The sequence below is a fragment of the Myodes glareolus genome, chromosome 7 (assembly GCF_982192425.1).
Source record: "Myodes glareolus chromosome 7, mMyoGla1.1, whole genome shotgun sequence".
In the NCBI taxonomy this organism is placed as follows: domain Eukaryota; kingdom Metazoa; phylum Chordata; class Mammalia; order Rodentia; family Cricetidae; genus Myodes; species Myodes glareolus.
In genome coordinates, this window is record NC_142032.1 from 51,503,160 (window position 1) to 51,523,686 (window position 20,527).

The 20,527-nt window shown below is 42.9% G+C and overlaps 2 protein-coding genes across 2 annotated transcripts in view; both read left to right on the forward strand.

Moving 5' to 3' along the window:
• LOC125415969 (uncharacterized) overlaps positions 1 to 6,498 on the forward strand; it is a 49,771-nt gene extending 43,273 nt beyond the window's left edge. Inside the window, exon 7 of the mRNA XM_085693634.2 lies at positions 6,360 to 6,498. Coding sequence (XP_085549760.1) covers positions 6,360 to 6,379 — 20 coding nt within the window. The 3' untranslated portion in view covers positions 6,380 to 6,498. The remainder of the gene's footprint in view (positions 1 to 6,359) is intronic.
• Positions 6,499 to 6,587: 89 nt separating this feature from the next.
• On the forward strand, positions 6,588 to 18,813 carry Ms4a8 (membrane spanning 4-domains A8). Its single transcript, XM_048458586.3, has 7 exons — positions 6,588 to 6,738; positions 8,299 to 8,500; positions 10,674 to 10,796; positions 15,536 to 15,595; positions 16,402 to 16,536; positions 17,650 to 17,763; positions 18,319 to 18,813. Exons 2-7 carry the CDS (start codon positions 8,300 to 8,302, stop codon positions 18,415 to 18,417), a joined length of 732 nt encoding a protein of 243 aa, XP_048314543.3. The 5' UTR covers positions 6,588 to 6,738; position 8,299; the 3' UTR covers positions 18,418 to 18,813.
• The last annotated feature ends 1,714 nt before the right edge of the window (positions 18,814 to 20,527 follow it).

A 20,527-nucleotide genomic window follows, 5' to 3' on the forward strand; every position in this document is an offset into this window, starting at 1 on the left:
ATTCTTCTACATGTTGATATCCAGTTATGCCAGCACCATTTGTTTAACATGTTCTCTTTTTTCCATTTGATATTTTTTGCTTCTTTATCAAAAATCAAGTGTTAGAAGGAGCATGGATTGATATCCTGATCTTCAGTTTGGTTCCTTTGATCCTCTTGTCTGGTTTTCTGCCAATACAAGGATGTTTTCAGTACTGTAGCTCTGTAGTGGAGTTTGAAGTCCAGGATTGTGATGCCTCCAGAAGCTCTTTTATTGTTCAGGATGGTTTTGGCTATCCTGGATTTTTTGCTTTTCCATATGAAGTTGAGTACTGTTCTTTCAAATCTGTGAAGAATTTTGCTGGAATTTTGATGGGCATTGTGTTGAATCTGTAGATTTCTTTTGGTAAGATTACCATTTTTACTATGTTAATTCTGCCTACCCAAGAGCATGGGAGATCTTTCTACTTTCTGGTATCTTCTTCAATTTCTTTCTTCAAAGATTTGAAGTTCTTGGCCTACAAGCCTTCCATTTGTTTGGTTAGAGTTACTCCGAGATATTTTATGATATTTGTGGCTACTGTGAAGGGTGATGTTTTTCTGATTTCTTTCTCAGCCCATTTATTATCTGTGTAAAGGAGGGCTACTAATTTGTTTGAATTAATCTTGTATCCTGCTACATTACTGAAAGTGTTTATGAGTTGTAGAAGTTCTTTGATAGGATTTTGGAGGGCTCTTATGTAAACTATCATAACATAAGCTAACAGTGAGAGTTTGACTTCTTTTCCAATTTGTATGCACTTGATCTCCTTTTGTTGTCTTACTGCTCTAGCTAGGACCTCAAGAATTATATTTAATAAATACAGAGAGAATAGGCAACCTTGTCTTCTTCCTGAGCTCAGTGGGATTGCAATGAGTTTCTTTCCATTTAGTTTGAAGTTGGCTGTTGGCTTGCTATATATTGTCTTTATTATGTTTAGGTATGTTCCTTGTATTCCCTGCCCTTTATCATGAAGGGATGTTGTACTTTATGGAAAGCTTTTTCGGCATCTAATGAGATGATCATGTGGTTTTTATTTTTCATCTTGTTTATATGGTAGATTACGTTGACAGATTTTCATATGTTGAACCATCCCTGCATCTCCGGGATGAAGCTGACTTGATCATGGTGGATGATGGTTCTGATGTGTTCTTGGATTCGATTTGTCAGTATTTTATTGAGTATTTTTGCATCAGTGTTCATGAGTGAGATTGGTCTGTAATCTCTTTGTTAGTAATATCCTTCTGGGGTTTGGGTATCAGGGTAATTGTAGCCTCATAAAAAGAGTTTGGCAATGTTCCTTCTGTTTCTATTTTGTGGAACAATTTGAGGAGTATTGGTATTAGTTCTCCTTAAAAACCTTGTAAAATTCTGAGCAGAAACCACCTAGTCCTGGGCTTTTTTTTTGGTTGGGAGACTTTTGATGACTGTTTCTATTTCTTCGGCAGTGATAGGTCTGTTTAATTTGCTTATCTGGTTTCGATTTAATTTTGGTAAGTAATATTTATCCAGAAAGTTGTCCATTTCCTTTAAGTTTTCCAATTTTGTGGAGTACAGATTTTCAAAATATGACCTGAAGATTTCCTCCATGTCCATTGTTATGCCCCCTTTTAACTTCTGATTTTGTTAATTTTGATATTCTCTTTCTGCCCTTTGGTTAGTTTGAATAAAGGTTTGTCTATTTTGCTGATTTTCTCAAAGAACCAACTCTGTCTCATTGATTCATGTATTGTTTTATTTGTTTTTATTTGGTTGATTTCAGCTCTCAATTTGATTATTTCTTGCTTCTTTTTGTCCTAAAGTTTTCAAATATTCTGTTAATTCACTAGTGTGGGATTTTTTTTTCCAGCTTCTTTACGTAGGAATTTAGTGCTTTGCACTTTCCTCTTAACACTGCTTTCATTGTGTCCCATAAATTTGGGTGTGTTGTGTGGTCATTTTCATTGAATTTTAGGAGAAAGTCTTTAATTTCTCCCTTTAGCTCTCGCTTGACCAGTTGATGAGTCAGGTGAGCATTGCTTAATTCCCATGTGTTTGTGGGTTTTCTGGAATTAGTATTGCTGTTGAATTCTACTTTTAAGCCTTGGTGATCCGATAAGATACATGGGGTTATTCCAATTTTTTTTTTTTTGGATCTGTTGAGGTTTGTATTGTTACCGAGTACGTGGTCAATTTTTGAAAAGGTTCCATGAGGTGCTGAGAAAAAGTTATATTCTTTTATGCTTGGATGAAATATTCTATAGATGTCTGTTAAGTCTATTTAAGTCATAACATCTGTTGGTTCCCTTATTTCTCTGTTAATTTTTTGTCTGACTGACCTGTCCAGTGTTGAGAGTGGAGTGTTGAAATCTCCCACCATTAGTGTGTGAGTTTAATGTATGATTTAAGCTTTAGAAGTGTTTCTTTTACATATGAAGGTGCCCTTGTATTTGGGGCATAGATGTTCAGTACTGAGATTTCCTCTTGATAGATTTTCCTGTGACTTATATGAAATGTCCTTCTTTGTCTCTTTTGATTGATGTTAGCTTGAAGTCTATTTTGTTAGATATTAGGATAGCTACACAAGCATGTTTCTTAGGTTCATTTGATTGGAAAATTCTTTTCCAGCCCTTTACCCTGAGGCAATGTCTGTCTTTGAGATAGAGGTGTGTTTCTTGTATGCAGAAGAAGGATGGATTTTGTTTTTGTAATCAATCTGTTTGCCTGTGCCTTTTTATAGGTGATTTGAGTCCATTTACTTTAAGGGATATTAATGACCAGTGATTGCTATCTTCTGCTAATTTAGTGTTCATTGTTGGTGGTGTTAATTTGTGCATTTTTCTCTTCTTTGGGGTTTGCAGCTATGAGACCATCAATTGTCGGTGTTTTTGTTTATGTAGCCATCTTCCTTGGGTTGGAGTTTTCCTTCTAGTATTTTGTGTAAGGCTGCGTTTGTGGCTAGGTATTGTGTAAATCTGGTTTTGTTATGGAATATCATATTTTATCCTTCTATGGTGATTAAAGGTTTTGCTGGGTATAGTAGTCTGGGCTGGCATCCATGTTCTCTTAATGTCTGCCTAATGCTTGACCATGACCTTCTGGCTTTCATTGTCTCCAGTGAGAAGTCAGGTGTAATTCTGATAGGTGTATCTTTATATGTTACTTGGCCTTTTTCCTTTGCAGCTCTTAATATTCTTTTCTTATTCTGTATGTTTAGTGTTTTGATTATTATGTGGCGAGAGGACTTTTTTTTTGATCCAGTGTATTTGGTGTTCTGTAAGCTTCTTGTATCTTCATAGGGATACCTTTCTTTAGGTTGGGAAAGTTTTCTTCTATGATCCTGTTACATTTTCTGTGTTTTTGAGTTGAACTTCTTCTCCTTCTTCTATACCTCTTATTCTTATGTTTGGTCTTTTCATGGTGCCCCATATTTCCTGGATATTTTGTGTTGAGCTTTTGTTAGATATAATGCTTTCTTTGACCAATGAGTCTATTTCCTTTATTGTATCTTCAGCACTTGAGATTCTCTCTTTCATCTCTTTTATTTTGCTGTTCATGCTTGCCTTTGTGGTTCCTGATCTTTTTCTTATGATTTCTGTTTCCATAATTCCCTCAACTTATGTTTTCTTTATTGTTTCTATTTCAATTTTCAAGTCTTGAATAGTTTATTTCATATGTTTGATTTTTTTTTCTTGGTTTTCTTTAAGTGATTTTTCTGATGCCTTCCAATTTTTTGTTTGTCTTTTCCTCAATTTCTTTAAGGGACTTTCTCATTTCATCTTTAAGAATTTCAAACATTCTCTTGAAGCTATTTTTTAGGTCATTTTCTTCTGGTTAATTCATACTTGGTTATTTAGGTCTTGCTGTTGTAGGGTCTTTAGGTTTTACTGAAGTTGTGTTTGTGATCTTACCTTTTCTACTCATCTTTTCCTCTAATAGGTGTGGCTGGGGTTGTCTGAGATTCTGTTGAATAGTTTTCTAGGTGCCAGTGAATCCAAATCTCCGATGGTGTTTCTCATGGTACAGTCAGTGTCATAGTACTAGTTGGTTACTCCATGTTCCTGGAGATAGCTCAATGCTCCTGTGTTTTGCTCTGCTCCCTCAGAGTTTGCTGTCTCAGGCTTACTTTGGTCTAGGTTGCCGGCTTTGCCCTGTTTCTATAAATCCTGGTCTGGATCTCCTCCTGCAGAAGTCCCTGGCTTGGAGTTGGACCTGTTCTGGTGGAGATCACTGACTCTGGATCTGGTTGCTGGCTCAATCCTGATCCACCAGTGTCTGGGAACTGGGTTGGCTTCTGGGGCTGGATTTGCTCCTGGCTTTTGCTCCCAGTGGAGCTTGTTTCCTCCAGCCCTCTCTGTCCTAGGTGGCTCATTCAGTCCCACTCCTAAGGAATTTGTTGCTCAGGGCAACTTTGGCTAGGTTACTGGCTTTGACCTGTATCTGTAAATCCTGATCTGAATTCCCTCCTGCAGAAGTCCCTGGGTTGGAGTTGGACCTGGAAAAGTTTCTGGTTCTGGTCTATTGCCTCAGAGGTCCCTGGTCATGGTGTGCCTGGACCCGCAGAGGATCTGCTTGCTTCCTCAGAGGTCCCAGACTCTTCTCAGACCGCAGAGGTTCCAGGTTCCTGCCTATTCCCTTTGATGTCCCAGACCAATGCCTGGACCCACAGATGTCCTGGCTTGGGCTTATTCTCTCTGAGGTCTCAAACCCACGCCTGGCCCCACCGAGATCTGTGGTTCCTGCCTACTCCCTCGGAGGTCCCAGGTTCACTCACGCCCAGACTGGCAGAGGTCCCGGCTCAGGCCTAGTTCCTGGGAGGTCCTTGATTCACATGCAGACCCAGCAGAGTCTTGGCTTAGGTCTACTCCCTTTAAGGTCCCAGATTCACGTCTGGACCCTCAGCAGTCTCTTGTTCTGGCTCACTCGCTCAGCAGTTACTCCCCTGTACCTGTTCCGGTGGAGATAGCTGACTCTGGATCTGGTCACTGGCTCAATCCTGATCCGCCAGTATCCTGGGACTAGGTTGGCTCCCAGGACTGAATTTGCTCCTGGCTTCTGCTCCCGGTGGAGTTTGTTCCCTCTCTGTCCTAGGTAGCTGGTTCAGTCCCACTCTGGTTCCAGTGGAGATCGCTGACTCTGAGTCAGGTCGCTAGCTCAATCTGTTTCTTCAGGCCCCATTTCTCTAATTTCTTTCTCAGCCCATTTATCATCTGTATAAAAGAGGGCTACTAATTTTTTTGAGGATATGGGGTAAGGGGAACACTCCTCCATTGCTGGTGGGAGTGCAAACTTGTACAGTGGCTTTGGAAATCAGTATGGCAATTTCTCAGAAAACTAAGAAACTATCTACCTCAAGACCCAGCAATACCACCATTGGGTATATACCCAAAAGATTCTCCAAAATAATAATAATAATACTAATAATAATAATAATAATAATAATGACATATTGAAATTTGCAGGCAAATGGATGGATCTAGAAAAAACTTATTGAGTGAGGTAACCCAGACCCAGAAAACAAGTATAATATGTATTCACTGATAAGTGGCTTTTAGACGTAAAGCAAAGAAAAACCAGCCTACAGGCCACAATCTCAGAAAACCTAGACAACAGAGAGGACCCTAAAAGACATACATGGATCTACATAGGACAGTGAGAAAGACAAGATCCTCTGAGTGAATTGAGAGCATAGGGGTCATGAGTGAGAGTAGAAGGGGAGAGGGGAGGAAGGGAGAGGAGTGGAGAAAATGTATAGCCCAATAAAGACAATAAGAAAGAAGTTAAGGGGCAAATCTGGTTGAAATGAATGTTGGCAAGGTTTGACTGCATCAGGGTTTTTCACCCTTTTGACTTTATGTGTGCCTGCCCAAAGTTTGTCCTGTGCTCCCTCTCTTCTTGGTTTTGTCCCTTTACATAGGCTCTGTCAACTTTCAACTGGCCAACTTCCAAAGTTCCAACTATGCCCACATCTTTATGTGCTCAGTTAGTGAGATTTTATTGAGTGTCTTTTATATACCAGTAGGAATTCTCAGCACCTACATGGTGGTTCACAACCATCTGGAGCAGCTCCAGGGGATCCAGTGTCCCTCTTCTTGCCTCTTTAGTCACTGCACACATAGTAGACAAGCAAACATAAATGCAAAAAAAAACCCATACACATAAAATAAATAAATATTTGATAACAAATATGGGAGTTGAGTATGTGTCTCATATTACCCATTGGTTCCAACTTTTCTCATTGCAGTGCAATGATTTCAAATATCGAAGCACTCCAATGCCAATCAGTCATTTCTCTCTGTGTTCTCCTGGGATCACTTTATCTCTTTGCTGTGAAATTGATGTCATTCTGTCCTCTATTTCAGCTCAGTACATCAAACCCTGAGTGCCCAGGTCATTCTTTTGTCTCCCAGAGCACCCAGCACAATCTATGCATTCAGGCATCATGAAACCCTTGACAAAAGGAACTGTATTTAATTGTTTCCATGACTAAAGCAGGAAGCAAATATGGGTGTGGAAGCTCTGAACAGCTGCTGACCCAGTCCTTGCCCAGGAAAGAAGTGGAGAGGACTTTGGATCATTCTAAATGAATGATCCTTGCCCAGGAAAGAAGTGGAGAGGACTTTGGATCATTCTAAATGACAACTGGACAGGGTGCAGTCACTCTCTAGAGGAGTAAGTTCTCCACAGCAGAGAGTTGGGAACAGGAGCAAGAGAGACTTACTTGGCAACAGGCACAGTAAGGTGAGTGTGCATAATCAAGTATTTGTACGGATCGCTGAGGGATGGAGAAAAGGGATTTATGTCAAATGAGATATGGGGAATGTGAATGGATGAAAGATGTTGGAAGGGTGTATTGTGCTCAGTTTGCTGTGTCTGCTCCAAAAGTGTAATGGGAAAAGGAAAGAAAATTTTAAAGGCACGCTAACTCAGTGGGTGAGGGTTACTGCTGCCAAGACTGATATCTTGAGTTTGAGATCTAGGACCCACGTGGTGGCAGGATAAAATCAACTTCCACCAGTTACTCTCTGACCTCCAAGTGTGTGGCATGGAACACACACACACATATACACACACATACACTACACTGATAATGGACTTTTCTTGAGCACAATGACCTCCAATTTTCTAATATGTCCTGACACTGGAGAAGTCCCAGTCTCCATTTCCTTTTTGGAAATCTAAGAGAACTGAACTCAGTGTTCCCAAGAGTCTTTCCGCTGTGGCACTCTAGTGCCAGATAATGTCAATGTATGCAAACCAAGATGGAAACACTAGGAGCCATGCAAATGGGGAAAAGCTTCAGCCTGTCTTCCGGGATCACTTAACCTCTCTGGGCCATACTTTATTAATCCATGGGACTAAGGTTAAGAATGAAAGAGATGCCTTTGTAAAGCGTTGGCGGCCTGGCATTCTCAGTGAGTCCTGTAAAGAAGGCTTAACATTGTCTCCAAAATGGGATTAGCAAGGATATGGGGTTGAATTGCTCAAGAAAAAGCCATTCTCAGTTGGGATTTTTGTTTGCTTGTTTGGTTGCTTGGTTGGTTGGTTTTTGTTTATTTGTTTTGCTTTGTTTTTTCAAGAGAGGGTTTCTGTGTAACCCTAGCAGTCTTAGAACTCACTCTATAGACCAAGCTGGCCACGAACTCACAGAGATCTGCCTGCCTCCACCTCCTGAGGGCTGAGAGTAAAGATGTACACCACCACCATAACACCTGGCTTCATTCTCAGTTATTTTAAAGTGTTTAAAGTCCTATATATGTGCACATGTGTGGGTGTGCACACATATGTGTGCACATATGTATGGAGGCCACAGGTCTATGTTGGGTGTCTTCTTCACTCACTCTTCATCTTATCTTTTAGACTGGCAACCAACTAGCCCTAGAGATTTCCTGTCTCTCTTGCCTGGCAGGGATGCTTGGCAATAAAGACAATAACACTAAAGCTGTTTTATTATTGTTGTTATTATATTTTATTTGCTTACTGTGGATGACCACAGATGTGCCAGTAAATGTTATTGGAGGTCAATGCACAACTTTGGGGAGTCAGTTCCACCATGTGAGTCCCAGGGCCCAAACTCAGGTCATCAGGCAGTAAGTGCCTTCACCTGCTAAGACATCTCAAGGTCAAGATCCTAGGCTTGACCTTTTGCTAAGGTGCTGGAGATACAAACTCATATCCGCATGCTTGTGTAGCAAGTAGCTACTGTTTGAGCTGTCTCCCCAGCCTCTTGAAGTCTTTTGAAAACTGTAAACACAAGTATACAAATGACGAGTGACTCTATTGCACTTATTTCTTTATCAGCATGAACCCAACGACTTCACCAGGCCCCACGCCCAATTCTGTATATGTGGTGCCACCCTACAACAGTTACCCTGTGATGACAGGAACAGTGTCTCAGGTGCCTCTGTATCCAGGCAACCAGACTCAAATCCACATAATTCAAGGAAATCCACCTGGTGCAGTGCCAGTTCAGAAAGTCTTGAAAGATGGCAAAGTCCTAGGGGTAAGTGAAAGTTCACTTTGTGACCCTGAGGCCACGCCACAGAGAGAGGAATTGAGATAGATGACTAGAAATTCCAAAGAGGGAGCAGCAGACTGGGATAGCTCAGTTGGTAAAGTGCTTAGTGAAGCACTTGCAAGCTGAAAGCCATCTCCAGGGGTCCATTTGTGAGATTTTAGACTCCAAATATGCCACTATGCACAAGAAATGTGGCACCTATGAGTTTATTTGTTGCAGTGTAGCTTGTCGGGACAGAAGGATGAACACAACCAAACTATCCTGATTTTGTTTCTGTTGCTGTGATAAAAATACTCAGATGAAAAGCAACAGATGGGAGGGAGAAGTTTATTTGGCTTACAGTTCCAGGTTATCGGGGAAGTCAAAGAGGAATTTGAAGCAGGTTACATCACATCCACAGCAAGAGCAAAGGGGAACTAACACATCTATGCTCCTTCTAGCTCTCATATATCTTTCTCTATACTCTACAGTTCAGGGCCTCTCTCTTGGGAATAGTGCTGCCCACAATGAACTGGATCTTCCCACACGAATGAATGAGAAATGGAGACAATCCCCCACAGAAATTCCCACAGTCTAACCTAACCTAGACAGTTCCTCATCAATACTGTCTTCCTATGTGACTGCATGTTGTATCAAATTGACAGTTAAAACTAACCAGTATACTATCCATCAATTTAACATTAGTCAAGCCATTGTGTTGTACTTACAACAAAAAGAATGTTATAGAACCATGAAGAGAACAAGGAAGCTCTTTGTGCAATGATTGGGTCTTATTCCAAGATATGTTATTAATGTACCATTAGTGTGAACCTAAGGAAACAATATATATGCTTTATACAGCATATCTGCAGGAAACACACACACACAGCAGTATCTATATTAGCTTCTTATGAATGCTATAATATAGACCATGGACTGACAGCCAAGAACAACAGAAATGCATTGCTTCACATTTCTGGAGAAATAATATCTAAAATCAAAGTCTGTTGGGATTGAAGAACTGCCATAAGTTGGGTAGCTCCCTCTGCACGCATAAAGGAAGGATCTCTTACAGATCTTACAGATCTTTCTCCCAGTTTCTAGTAGCTTCTTGGCTGCTGCAGCATCACTCAGATTCTCACATGGCTGTTTCGTTTTATTTTGGTTTTTGAAGTAGGCTTTGGATTCAGAATCCTAGATTTTCACAACTAATTATTTTAAGTAATGACACTGGTGATATTGGATTAGAACTCACCCTATTCCAGCATGATCTCATCTTGATTCATGGCACCAGCAACATTTCTATATTCATATCAGGCCATATTCAGAGAAACTAGGACCTCAACACATGAATTCAGTAAAGAGTAAGGAAAGACAAAGAATCTATGAGACAAGAAAAAATTAAAGGCAAAAAATTACACACAAGGATGCTGAACATAAGACTGTGTGTAATATAAAAAACTAAAGGGCATCTTACCTGCCCAACATCAGTCTTACAGCTGCCTTCAGAGACTCTAGGAAGCCCTTAGAGAATATTTTGAAAAATGGCTAGTGAATAGGGAAGTGTTTCCAAGAGCAACGTGCTTGCTAGTGTAGAGACCTGAATACAGATCCAAAGTAATCATGTAAAAGCTAGGTACAATAGCATGAGCCTATAATACCAGCACTGGGGAGAAAGAGACAAGAGGATCCCTGGAGATTGCTGGCCAGCCATGTTAACCAATTGGTGAGCTCCAGGTTTGGTAAAAGACTCTGTCTCAGAAAAATAAGATGGAGAATGACTGATAGAGACACCTGGTGTCAATCTCCAGCTTCCACTCACACATGCTTGGACACACATCCATGCACATACACGTATGAACATGTTCAAACACACTCATACATACCAAGAAAATTTAACAACCCAAGGATATTCTCATTATAAAGCATTAAGTTAATAAAGTACATAGGCACTGTTTCTATGTTACCAAGATATGTGTTTGAAGAACAATAGAAATTTATAATGAAATGTAAATGTTTGCTTTCTCCAGGGAGGGTTTGATTATAGATAGTTTTGATTTTATTAATATGTTTCTCACATTATCTTTTAGACCAGGGACACCAAATGGGAAAGGAAGTAAAAGGATAGGCAAGATCAGGGCTCAGAGGCAAAGGCTTCAGCTTGTGGTTCTCGTGACAGGCCATCCAGATCCTGATTGGCTTGGTGCACATTGGCCTGGGCTCCATCATGCTCATGAACCTCTACGGGTACTATATACCCGTGTCCCTCTTCGGAGGCTTCCCCTTCTGGGGAGGCATCTGGGTGAGTAGCTCCAGTCTGATGCTCAGGGCAGCCTCATCAAGCTGCTGGGGAATACGGAGGTTCTTGCTCAAAAGTCTTAGTTGGAGTAGGGGTTGGGATGGATATAAGAAACTGCCATTGGTTGGGTAGCCCAGACCGTAGAAATATGTGATCTCCCTGTTCTGAAGGCCAGAAACCCAAGACAAGAATGTCAGCTGGTAATCATCACTGCAGTCTCTACTAACCTTACAGCTAGCCATCTTCTCCTGGTGCCTGCCTTGTGTCCCAACTTCTTTGTTGTTGTTGTTGTTGATGATGATGATGATGATGATGATGATGTTGCTGATAATAATAATGCTGCTGATGGTAGTGGTGGTGCTAGTGGTGGTAGTGGTGGTGCTGGTGGTGCTGTTACCGCTGGTGGTGCTGGTGGTGGTGGTGCTGATGGTGGTGGTGGGAGTGGTGGTATTGGTCATGGTGCTGCTGGTGGTGGTAGTGCTGGTGGTTCTGATGATGATGTTGATGGTGGTGGTGGTGCTGATAGTGGTGGTAGTAGTGGTGGTACTGCTGGTGATGTTGAGAGTGGTGGTACTGGTGGTGGTAGCGGTGCTGGTAGTGGTGGTGATAGTGGTGGTATTGGTGCTGGTAGTGGTGCTGATGGTGGTGGTAGTAGTACTGATGGTGGTGGTGGTAGTGGTGGTACTTGTGGTAGTGGTGCTGATGGTGGTGGTAGTGGTACTGATGGTGGTGGTGGTAGTGGTGGTACTTGTGGTAGTGGTGCTGATGGTGGTGATGGTAGTGGTGGTACTGATGGTAGTGGTGGTGGTGCTGATGGTGGTGATGGTAGTGGTGGTACTGGTGGTAGTGGTAATGGTGGTGGTGGTAGTGGTGGTACTGCTGGTGGTGGTGGTACTGATGGTAGTGGTAGTGGTGGTGGTGGTAGTTGTGGTACTGCTGGTGGTGGTGGTACTGCTGGTGGTGGTGGTAGTGGTGGTACTGGTGGTGGTGGTGTTTTAAATTAGCATGCAAAGTAATGGGTTTATTATGGCGCTTTCGCTCCTACTTTGTTCTTGTCTTCTCCCTGGCACTCCCCTCCCTTGCTCCCCTGCTCCCCCTCCCACTTGACCCTTTCCTTCCCCTAAAAGCCCCCTGTTTTAGTTTCCTTTCTATTGCTGTGATAAAATACCCTGATGAAACAACACAGGGGAGAAAGGATTTGCTTCAGCTTATGATTCCAGACTAGAGGCTACATTCCTTTACTGAAAAGAAGTCGAGGTGTTGAGAACTTGAAACAGCTAATCGTATCAGATAGAGTCAAGACCAAAGAGAAATGGATGCATGCATGCTCACCTTACATGATTGCTGGGGATGAACTCAAGCTCTCAACTCCGACATAATCAGGAACCCCTGTCTGAGGAATGGTGCTTCCCACAGTGACTTTTGTCGCCCCATATCAATTAAATTAATTAAGATAATCCTTTCCAGACATGATCACAGGCCAAACAAATGTAGGCAATCCCTCACTGAGATGATATTACCTAGATGATGTAGGTAATATCAGGTTGACAATTTCATCACACTCCCCTTCTCCTTTCCCATCCAGTTTCTGTTGCCACTCTCATTTGCCATGAACCTTATGATCTCTTTGTCCCCTTTCATGACTTATAACACACACACACATACACACACACACACACACACACACACACACACACACTACAATCTGCCTATGAGAGAAATTATGTGGTATTTGCCTTTTAGATTCTGACTTATTTCACTTAACATAACAATTTATAGTCCACCCATGTTAACCTCCACTTATAAGAATGCTGATGGATATGGATGATAGAATCTCCGCACTCTGGAGGTAGAAGCAAAAGGATCTCTGTGAGTTCAGGGGCAGTCCAGTCTACAGAGTGAGGTCCAGGTCAGCTGGGGATACATAATAAATCACAATTATGAGGTTCTAGAGTTAGGTCTTTGAAAATACAAAACTGAGGGTCAGAAATCAAGCTATAGCCCTACAAAGCTGTACTCACCAAAACCAAGATGTTTCTTCTAAGTCATCAACCCAGTAATAGCAGCATTTAACTCACAAAGAAAACAATACTGGAGCTAAGCTTTCAGCATTGTTCAACAGACACCCAGAAGACTAAACTCAAAAAAACACTATTTTGTTGTTGTTGTCCAATAGTAGGTAGAGACTGTGGCCCCACAGTGGAGATGTCTAACTTACTGTCCACAGATGGGCTCAGAGGCCATTGCAGGGAAATATCCAGCACAATAGCTATGCATTCTTTTTCTGAAAAGGTCCACGGCTTTTATTAGATTATCAAGGTTATCTGTGACTCCACAAAAAAATTACAAGCCTTCCTCAATACCAGTTTATTGCCTTTGGACTCTGTCATTCTTTTCCTGGCTCCTCCCCAACACACGCACACGAACGCATGCACACACACGCACACACACACATGCATGCACACACACACATGCACACACGCTGCTCTTCTCCAACTCCCTTTCTTTTTTGCTTTCCCCTCATCTACCTGTGACTCAAATATGAGTTTTCCCATAAATACCCAAACTCCAGAATGACCTTAGAAAGCAACCAAGGCCATCCTTTCCTGTACAATGTAAATAAAATAGGTTGGCACTCTGCCATCCCCACAGCCTCACAAGCCTGCAAAACCATAAGGATGTATTCTTCAGAGATACATCCTGTTCCCTCTTACTCATATCCATGACTCCTGTTCATGACTCTTCTTCCCAGGCTGCAGGTTCCTTGGACTCTGAACTGACCAGGACTTAGAGCTCAGCCCCCTCCCTTGCCCCAACCCTCTACAGATGCCTGTACTTGTAGATAGACCTGTATTGAAATATCTCATAATGTCACAGCTACTCACTGACTTGCTGTACCATGTTAGAGCCCCTGGGTGTCTGCGAACACCAGGACGTGCCCTGCTGGCCCTTCAGGGCACAACTTTCTTCCCCTTGTCCTTGGGTGTCTTGTGGTTGTTGTTGTTGTTATTTGTTGTTGTTCTTTGTCACTTCCTTAAGTATAGGTCTGTCTTTCTGTCCCCATCTATTACTAATGCCCTTCTTCCTCCTGAGCAGAGGAACATCTCCTCTGGCACCTCCAGAGGACTAACAAGAGCATGAAATTCCAACTTCCTTCCCTTATTTCCTAACACATTTCTATAAGGGAAACATTGTAAAACTGGATTTGTTTTTCCAATGAGAGAAAAAAAAAACAGGACATTTTCCTTGGAAGGGAAGCAGCTCATCCACATTTTCACTGTAGGTAACCACATATCTGTCCTGAGTGGGAATACGGGATGAAGACTAAGACATTGAGTCTGACGTCGGGCTATCTGGTTTTGATCTCAAGCTTCGCTACTTGCTTGATGATCTTGGATGAACTGTTTAAAATCCCTAAGTCTCTTATTTTTCAAATTTACTTTATTCATTTTTAAAATTTTATACATATGTTTATATATTGTGATCACGTTCACACCCTCTTCTCACTCCTTCTGACTCCTGTCTTTCCCCAACTTGTCCACCTTCTACTTTCATGGTGCTTTTTTTTTTTGGACCCGCTGAGTTTAGTTAGGGCTGCCTGTATGAGCACAGGTGAGCGGCTATTTACTGGAGCATGGCAACTTCTTAGGGGCCTCACTGCTGAAGAAAATGATTTCTCTCCTAGACCCAGACTTTGCCCATCTTTAAAAAGGAAATAACAGTAGTGTTAGGTGGACTATTGCTCAAGGTTTAAGAAAAACACTGTATGGGATGATGAGGATGTTCTCAACTCAGATTGTCCAACTCTGTAAATACATTTAAAATGCCGGAATTGTGTGCTTTAAATCGATGAATGGTAAGGTATGTGAACTTCCCCTCAGCAGAGTCATTTCTTAGAGCACCTCAAGTAGAACCCAGCAGATAGTATGAAATCTTAGCTACTCCCTCCCAGACCACCACTGTTATCACACTGGGCAAGCAATGGCCAGTGAACCCTGAGCCACATTGCCTGCAGAGCACCAGTACTGGCAAAAAAAAAAATCTCCCCTTGTATGATGCTCAGCATCAGAGACTCGCATTCATTATCTAAGTGATTGACAGAACCCATTCAGGCATGTAACTGGAAGGACTGATGCTGAACTTCTGTCTGGACACCCAGAGGAGCCAGTACCCTTCCCCTCTTCCCTCCAGGAGTCCACATCTCATAAACCCTGATCTAAACCCTGGAAAGTAACAGATGGTGGACATGTGTAAACTAACATCAGGAAATGGGATACATCAGTTGGGAACTATGAACAAGACATAGTAAATATGGGACATAAGTTATAACAATGATGCCTAAAAAGATATGAATGGCCACATTTTTTTCAGATGAGGAAATAAAGACTTGGAGTGGCTATTAACCCGCCAAAGATGATTTAGGTTTCAAACTAGACTTTAAAACCTGCTCTGGTTCTTTGACTATGTGTATGGTTTATGATTCATGTGTTCCCAGTGTGTACTCTGCTGTTTTAAATAAATAGCAGCCATGGGTGGGGGTTGGGGGAACCTGTTCTGGTGAATCCTAAAATCCTGATTATCCCATCGCTGTCCTTTAGCAAGGCAGCAAACACATTTTCTACCACTGTAGAACCGGGATTGCCATAAGTAACTCTGTGAGAGACATCCCTCTCAGAATCAGATTCCTAAGAAAGGGCACACCGCTGCCTAACACTTGGTAAATTCCCAATCTTGTGCAAAAGTTTATCATTTCAGGTTCTCTCTCGGTGGCGGCAGAAAAACAACCCAATTCACCATGCCTGGTAAGTCACATTCTGAGGCGGTGCGTCCAGCGGGGCCTGTAGTGTCACAGTAAGGAATAAGACTGACAAACAATCCTTCCCTGACTCTTGCTCCACCAAGACCAAACCTAAGGCAATCACTTTTACACTAACCCTTGTATACAGGCCACAGACCACACACACACACACCACACACACACACACACACACACACACAACTCAGAGAGGGAAGAGCAATGCCGTCACCACTGTCAGGTGTCAAGATGGAAAGACGGAGGAAGAAAGCACTGGCTTACACTGGAGACCTTCATAGGAGGAGACACAAAGCTGGGAGGTCCTCGGGACACACTGCACAGAGTATGTGCACAGCACATAGAACAGGTTTCCAGTCATTTCTGCCGGGACCAGTAAAGGTCCCAGCACCTGCTTCGCTAAGAAATCCAAAAACTGAACTCTGAAGAACCACGTGGAAAGAGCTTTTTCTGCTTCCCTAGTAATGGACCAGTATAATAGCTCTGCTCCCTTGATGAGCAGGTTAACCCGGAGTAACTGTCTCCTAGTGATCAGGACCTGCAGTCAGATGAGCACCAATGGAAAACATCCAGAAAGGGAAGTCTAACATATCTAGACAGACCTTTCTGTAATGGCCCAGATGCATAACGTGTTTCGTACCATTGCACTCTGACTTTTACAAATGGTTTTGGTGGTAAAGATTACGCACAGTCTAGCTGAACACAACGCAAATGGAGGACGGGAGCTTGCTGAATCTGTGCGCCTCAGCTTCACCCAGATTCCTCTCCCGCCTTGACCCTGTGTGTCCTCCCCAGATGAACGCCAGTGTGGGCTTGAACATCTTCAGCGCCATCTCTTCTGCAGTGGGCATGATGCTCTTCATCGCGGATATGTGCGTCACAGGAACACTATCTTACCCCAGTAACTACCCGTACTACTACGAAAGCAGCGTGAGTGTCCTCAGTCAACGATCTCTGCCACCACTCAGCTGTGTTCAGACCATGCCACAAAAAGCCTGGCAGCTAAGCCTTCCCTCTGATTCTTGTTAATGTGGGACTTGAATGTGGGAGAAATGGGGGGCAGGGCCACATTTGGTGAAGGTGCAGTGAGGGTCGGGGACATTTTCATTTTGAGGAGTGAGTGACACTTTGAAATCCAGGTTGTGTTTTACACTGACAACACGTCTCCGTTATGGCCTCAGCACTCCAACCTAGTACTCAGCGGCCACAGGGGATTGCGAAACTGAGCCTAATGGGCGGCTTTGGGCGTGTTCTCTCAGCCTGCCAGTAGACCACAGCCTCACCCAGCAGACAAGCTCTCCCCTCCCCCACCCCTCCTCTCTTCTGCACTACCTACCCCCTCCATTTTCTTAGAGGTTTTCTATCGGCACACAAGCTTGCTTTCAGCTTTTTCCTTCTCACAAGGCAACTCCATCCTTCAGTTGCTAGAGACAAAACCATGAAGGAACCATTGACTCCACTCTCTCACTTCTCAGATGGGTCCTTAACGAATCCAGCTGGTTCTTTTTGGGGAGTGCATACAGAATCCAGACATGTTTCCCACTGTGTTCCCCATTGTAGAGTCGGTCCTAGCTACTGTATCTCTCATCTCAGTCACCAGAACAGCCTCCCCTGCCCCTGCTCCTGCACCTCTCCCTACCCCTACCCCTCCCCTGCTCCGATCCTGCCCCCCACCCCCTGCTGCCCTGGTCTTCTCAAAGCTCTCTTCAGCATGGCATCCAGCCTGATCCCTCTGACACACATGACCATGTGTAGTCTCTACTCGACCCATTTTATTAATAAATTACCCCTGATGCAACCTTTTACAGCACTTCCTTAACCACTGACTCTCCTCCCACAGAGGACACTGCAGTGGATGATAAAATAATGATTTTCCACCCACACTTTAACCTCACAAAGACCTGGGAGACAATTGTCCCCATAAGGCTAAGGGAGAAAGACTTTGCCAAGGCCACACAGAGGGTCCATTGCAGAGTCTTGTCAAACTCCTGGCCCAGTACTGATGCCCTCCGGTTTGTTTGGCTTTTTTTTGTCTGATTCCAGAATATAGGCATGGCTATTTCCGGGGTGCTTCTCATCTTCTGCCTGCTGGAGTTCTGCGTTGCGAGTGTGTCTTCCCACTTTGGCTGCCAAATGACCTGCTGTCGGTACAACAATGTGAGTCCTGGGGTGCCTTGGTGGGTGGAAATACACCCCAAGAGGATGGAAAACTAACAGGGTCTCTGTGGATTTTGTTCCTGTGAAAGAGGAGGAAGTGGGAAAATATCCACAGGTCTCAGTGTTTATCTTTAACTTGTCTTTATTGCTGGGGTGCCTTAGTCTACTCTCTGTCGTTATCACTCGGCTGGGTAGTTTATAAAATAAAGTTCTAGTGGCTGGAGTATCTACACAGCATTGCCCTTGAGTACTTCTGAGCAGAGGCCTTCTCTGCCTGGGCTATAACATAGCAGAGAAGGAAAACGAAGAGTGGCCTCGCTGAGAAAGGTTGAAGCATGTGGGGTGGCCTTGCTTTATTACAGCATTCTCTTGTGAAAAGTAGCCCTCGCCCTGAGTCAAGAATAAACCCACTCATAAAAGTGGTACCCACAGCCTAATCGCTGTCCCCCAGACCTCGCCACACCATGCTAGAGGGTAGCCTTCCAGCAATGAACCTCTGGAGGACTACTCTAGAGTTCTTGAAGTATGCACCTGCTGTGTGCCTTTGTTTTTCAGGTGGATGTGGTCATTCCAAATGTCTACACAACAAATCCAGTGGTCATCCCAGAACCACCAATACCAAGTTACTCCAGTGTAGTTCAAGACTCCAGATAAGTGAAGTTGAAGATTCTAAAAGAATCTTTCACTGAGACCAACTGATGTCCTCCCCTGCATAGGCTCCTGTAAGCCAGGTTCTTCTTTTCCTGACAAACTGGGGGAAATGTCTCTCTTACTGCTTATTCTGTGGACTTGTGCTTCAGTTCACCCTGGCAAGTGTTGCTGGCTCTCTACTAGAACAAGGTGGGAGACAGAAATGAATTTACAGAAGAAGTCCTCCTGAAACACACGCATCTGTATGGTGGTAGGCGTCTGTCCGCCAGCCTTGGTGTATGCACAACCATGTACTCTCTGCCTACGGGAGCTTTCAAAATAGAGAATAGTTAAATCATCACCCAAATTCCCTCTGTCCATCATTCAATCTTCTAATAAATATGTATCAAGCATCAGAAATGTCCAAGGCTTTATTTGTGGCAGACTTGAACATGATATAGTTCTTGACCTTGTGGATAAGCAAACTACTGGCCTCAAAAGGAAAAAAAATCTGTTTTTGCTAATCCAGAGCAGTATGGCGGGAGGGTGGGACACAGAAGAAACTCAGGTGGATATGGTTTTTTCCAACAGTGACGCAACAAGGAGCAAGGAATTATAAGCTGGGAGACCTCCAGAGAAGGCCAACCTCTGAAATGGCCGGTACCTTTGTACACTGGCACCACTGAGTTCCGTACGCTGAGTTTTAATATATGATTTTGGGGGTATAAAAATACCCAGCCTATAAGACAAACTATGTGAAGTCTGCTGATATGATTTAAGGTAACATGTATAAGAAACCAACACAGGGGCCCTGACTTCTAGCAGAGGGCCATCGGAGGGGTGAGTTTGTTTCGGGCCGTGGCAGGGTCCCGGTGAGGAGGAGCTTGGGCGTTCCCCGACCCCATACACGCCCAGGTCGCCCTGCAGTGCTGGCTACCCCCTCCCGCCTGCCATCCCAGCTCCCATCCAGGTACGAATTCCTATATTTCTCCCTTCCCCCTGGGGCCATAAAATTTCCCCAGCTCAGCTGCCTTGCAAGCTGAGCCTGCATTGTAAGCGCATCCCGGAAAGAGGGAGTGCCTATGCTTCAATAGCCTGCCTGAGGAAAGGTGGGCATTCTGTCAGTGAAGTCCCTGCCCAAGAAGGGAACCTGACCATGTAACAGAAGTTCCAATAGAGAACATTTGAAGTAAGAGATAGGCAGACACCAAGGCAAGACCTCATCCAACAATCTGAAAAACAACATGAAAACACCAGATCCCAAGGACCCTACAATAGAAGGACTTGAACACCTTAACCCAGAAGAAGTGGAAAAAAGTGCCATTATGAAAGCAATAGAGTACCTTAAACAGGATATGAATAACTCCCTTAAAGAACTGGATGAGAAATATAACAAAAAGTTTGAAGGAATGAATATAGAAATAGATGAGAAATATAGTAAAAAGTTTGAAGAAATAAGTAAATCCGTGAATGAGACCCTGAGAAACCAAGAAAAAACAATCAAACAAGTAAAGGAAACAGTTCAAGAATTGAAAACTGAAATGGAGGCAATGAAGAAAACACAAACCGAGAACCGGCTGGATATGGAAAACCTAGGTAAACGAACGGAGACTACAGAATCAAGCATAACCAATAGAATACAAGAGATAGAAGAATGAATCTCAGATTCTGAAGATACCATAGAGAAAATAAATGCTCTGGTCAAAGAAAACGGCAAATCCAAAAAATTCTCTTCACAAAACATTCAGGAAATGTGGGACACAATAAAAAAAACCAAATCTAAGAATAATAGGGATTGAAGAAGGAGAAGAATTGCAGATCAAAGGCCCAGAAAATATATTCAACAAAATTATAGAAGAAAACTTTCCCAACCTAAAGAACGATATTCCTATGAAGGTTCAAGAGGCATACAGAACACCGAATAGACTGAATCAGAAAAAAAACATCCCCTTGCCATATAATAATCAAAACACAAAATATACAGATTAAAGAAAAAACTTTAAGAGCTGCAAAGGAAAAAGGTCAAGTAACTTATAAAGGTAAACTTATCAGGCTTACACCGGACTTCTCTATGGAAACCATGAAAGCCAGAAGATCCTGGATAGAGGTACTGCAGAAACTAAGAGACCATGGA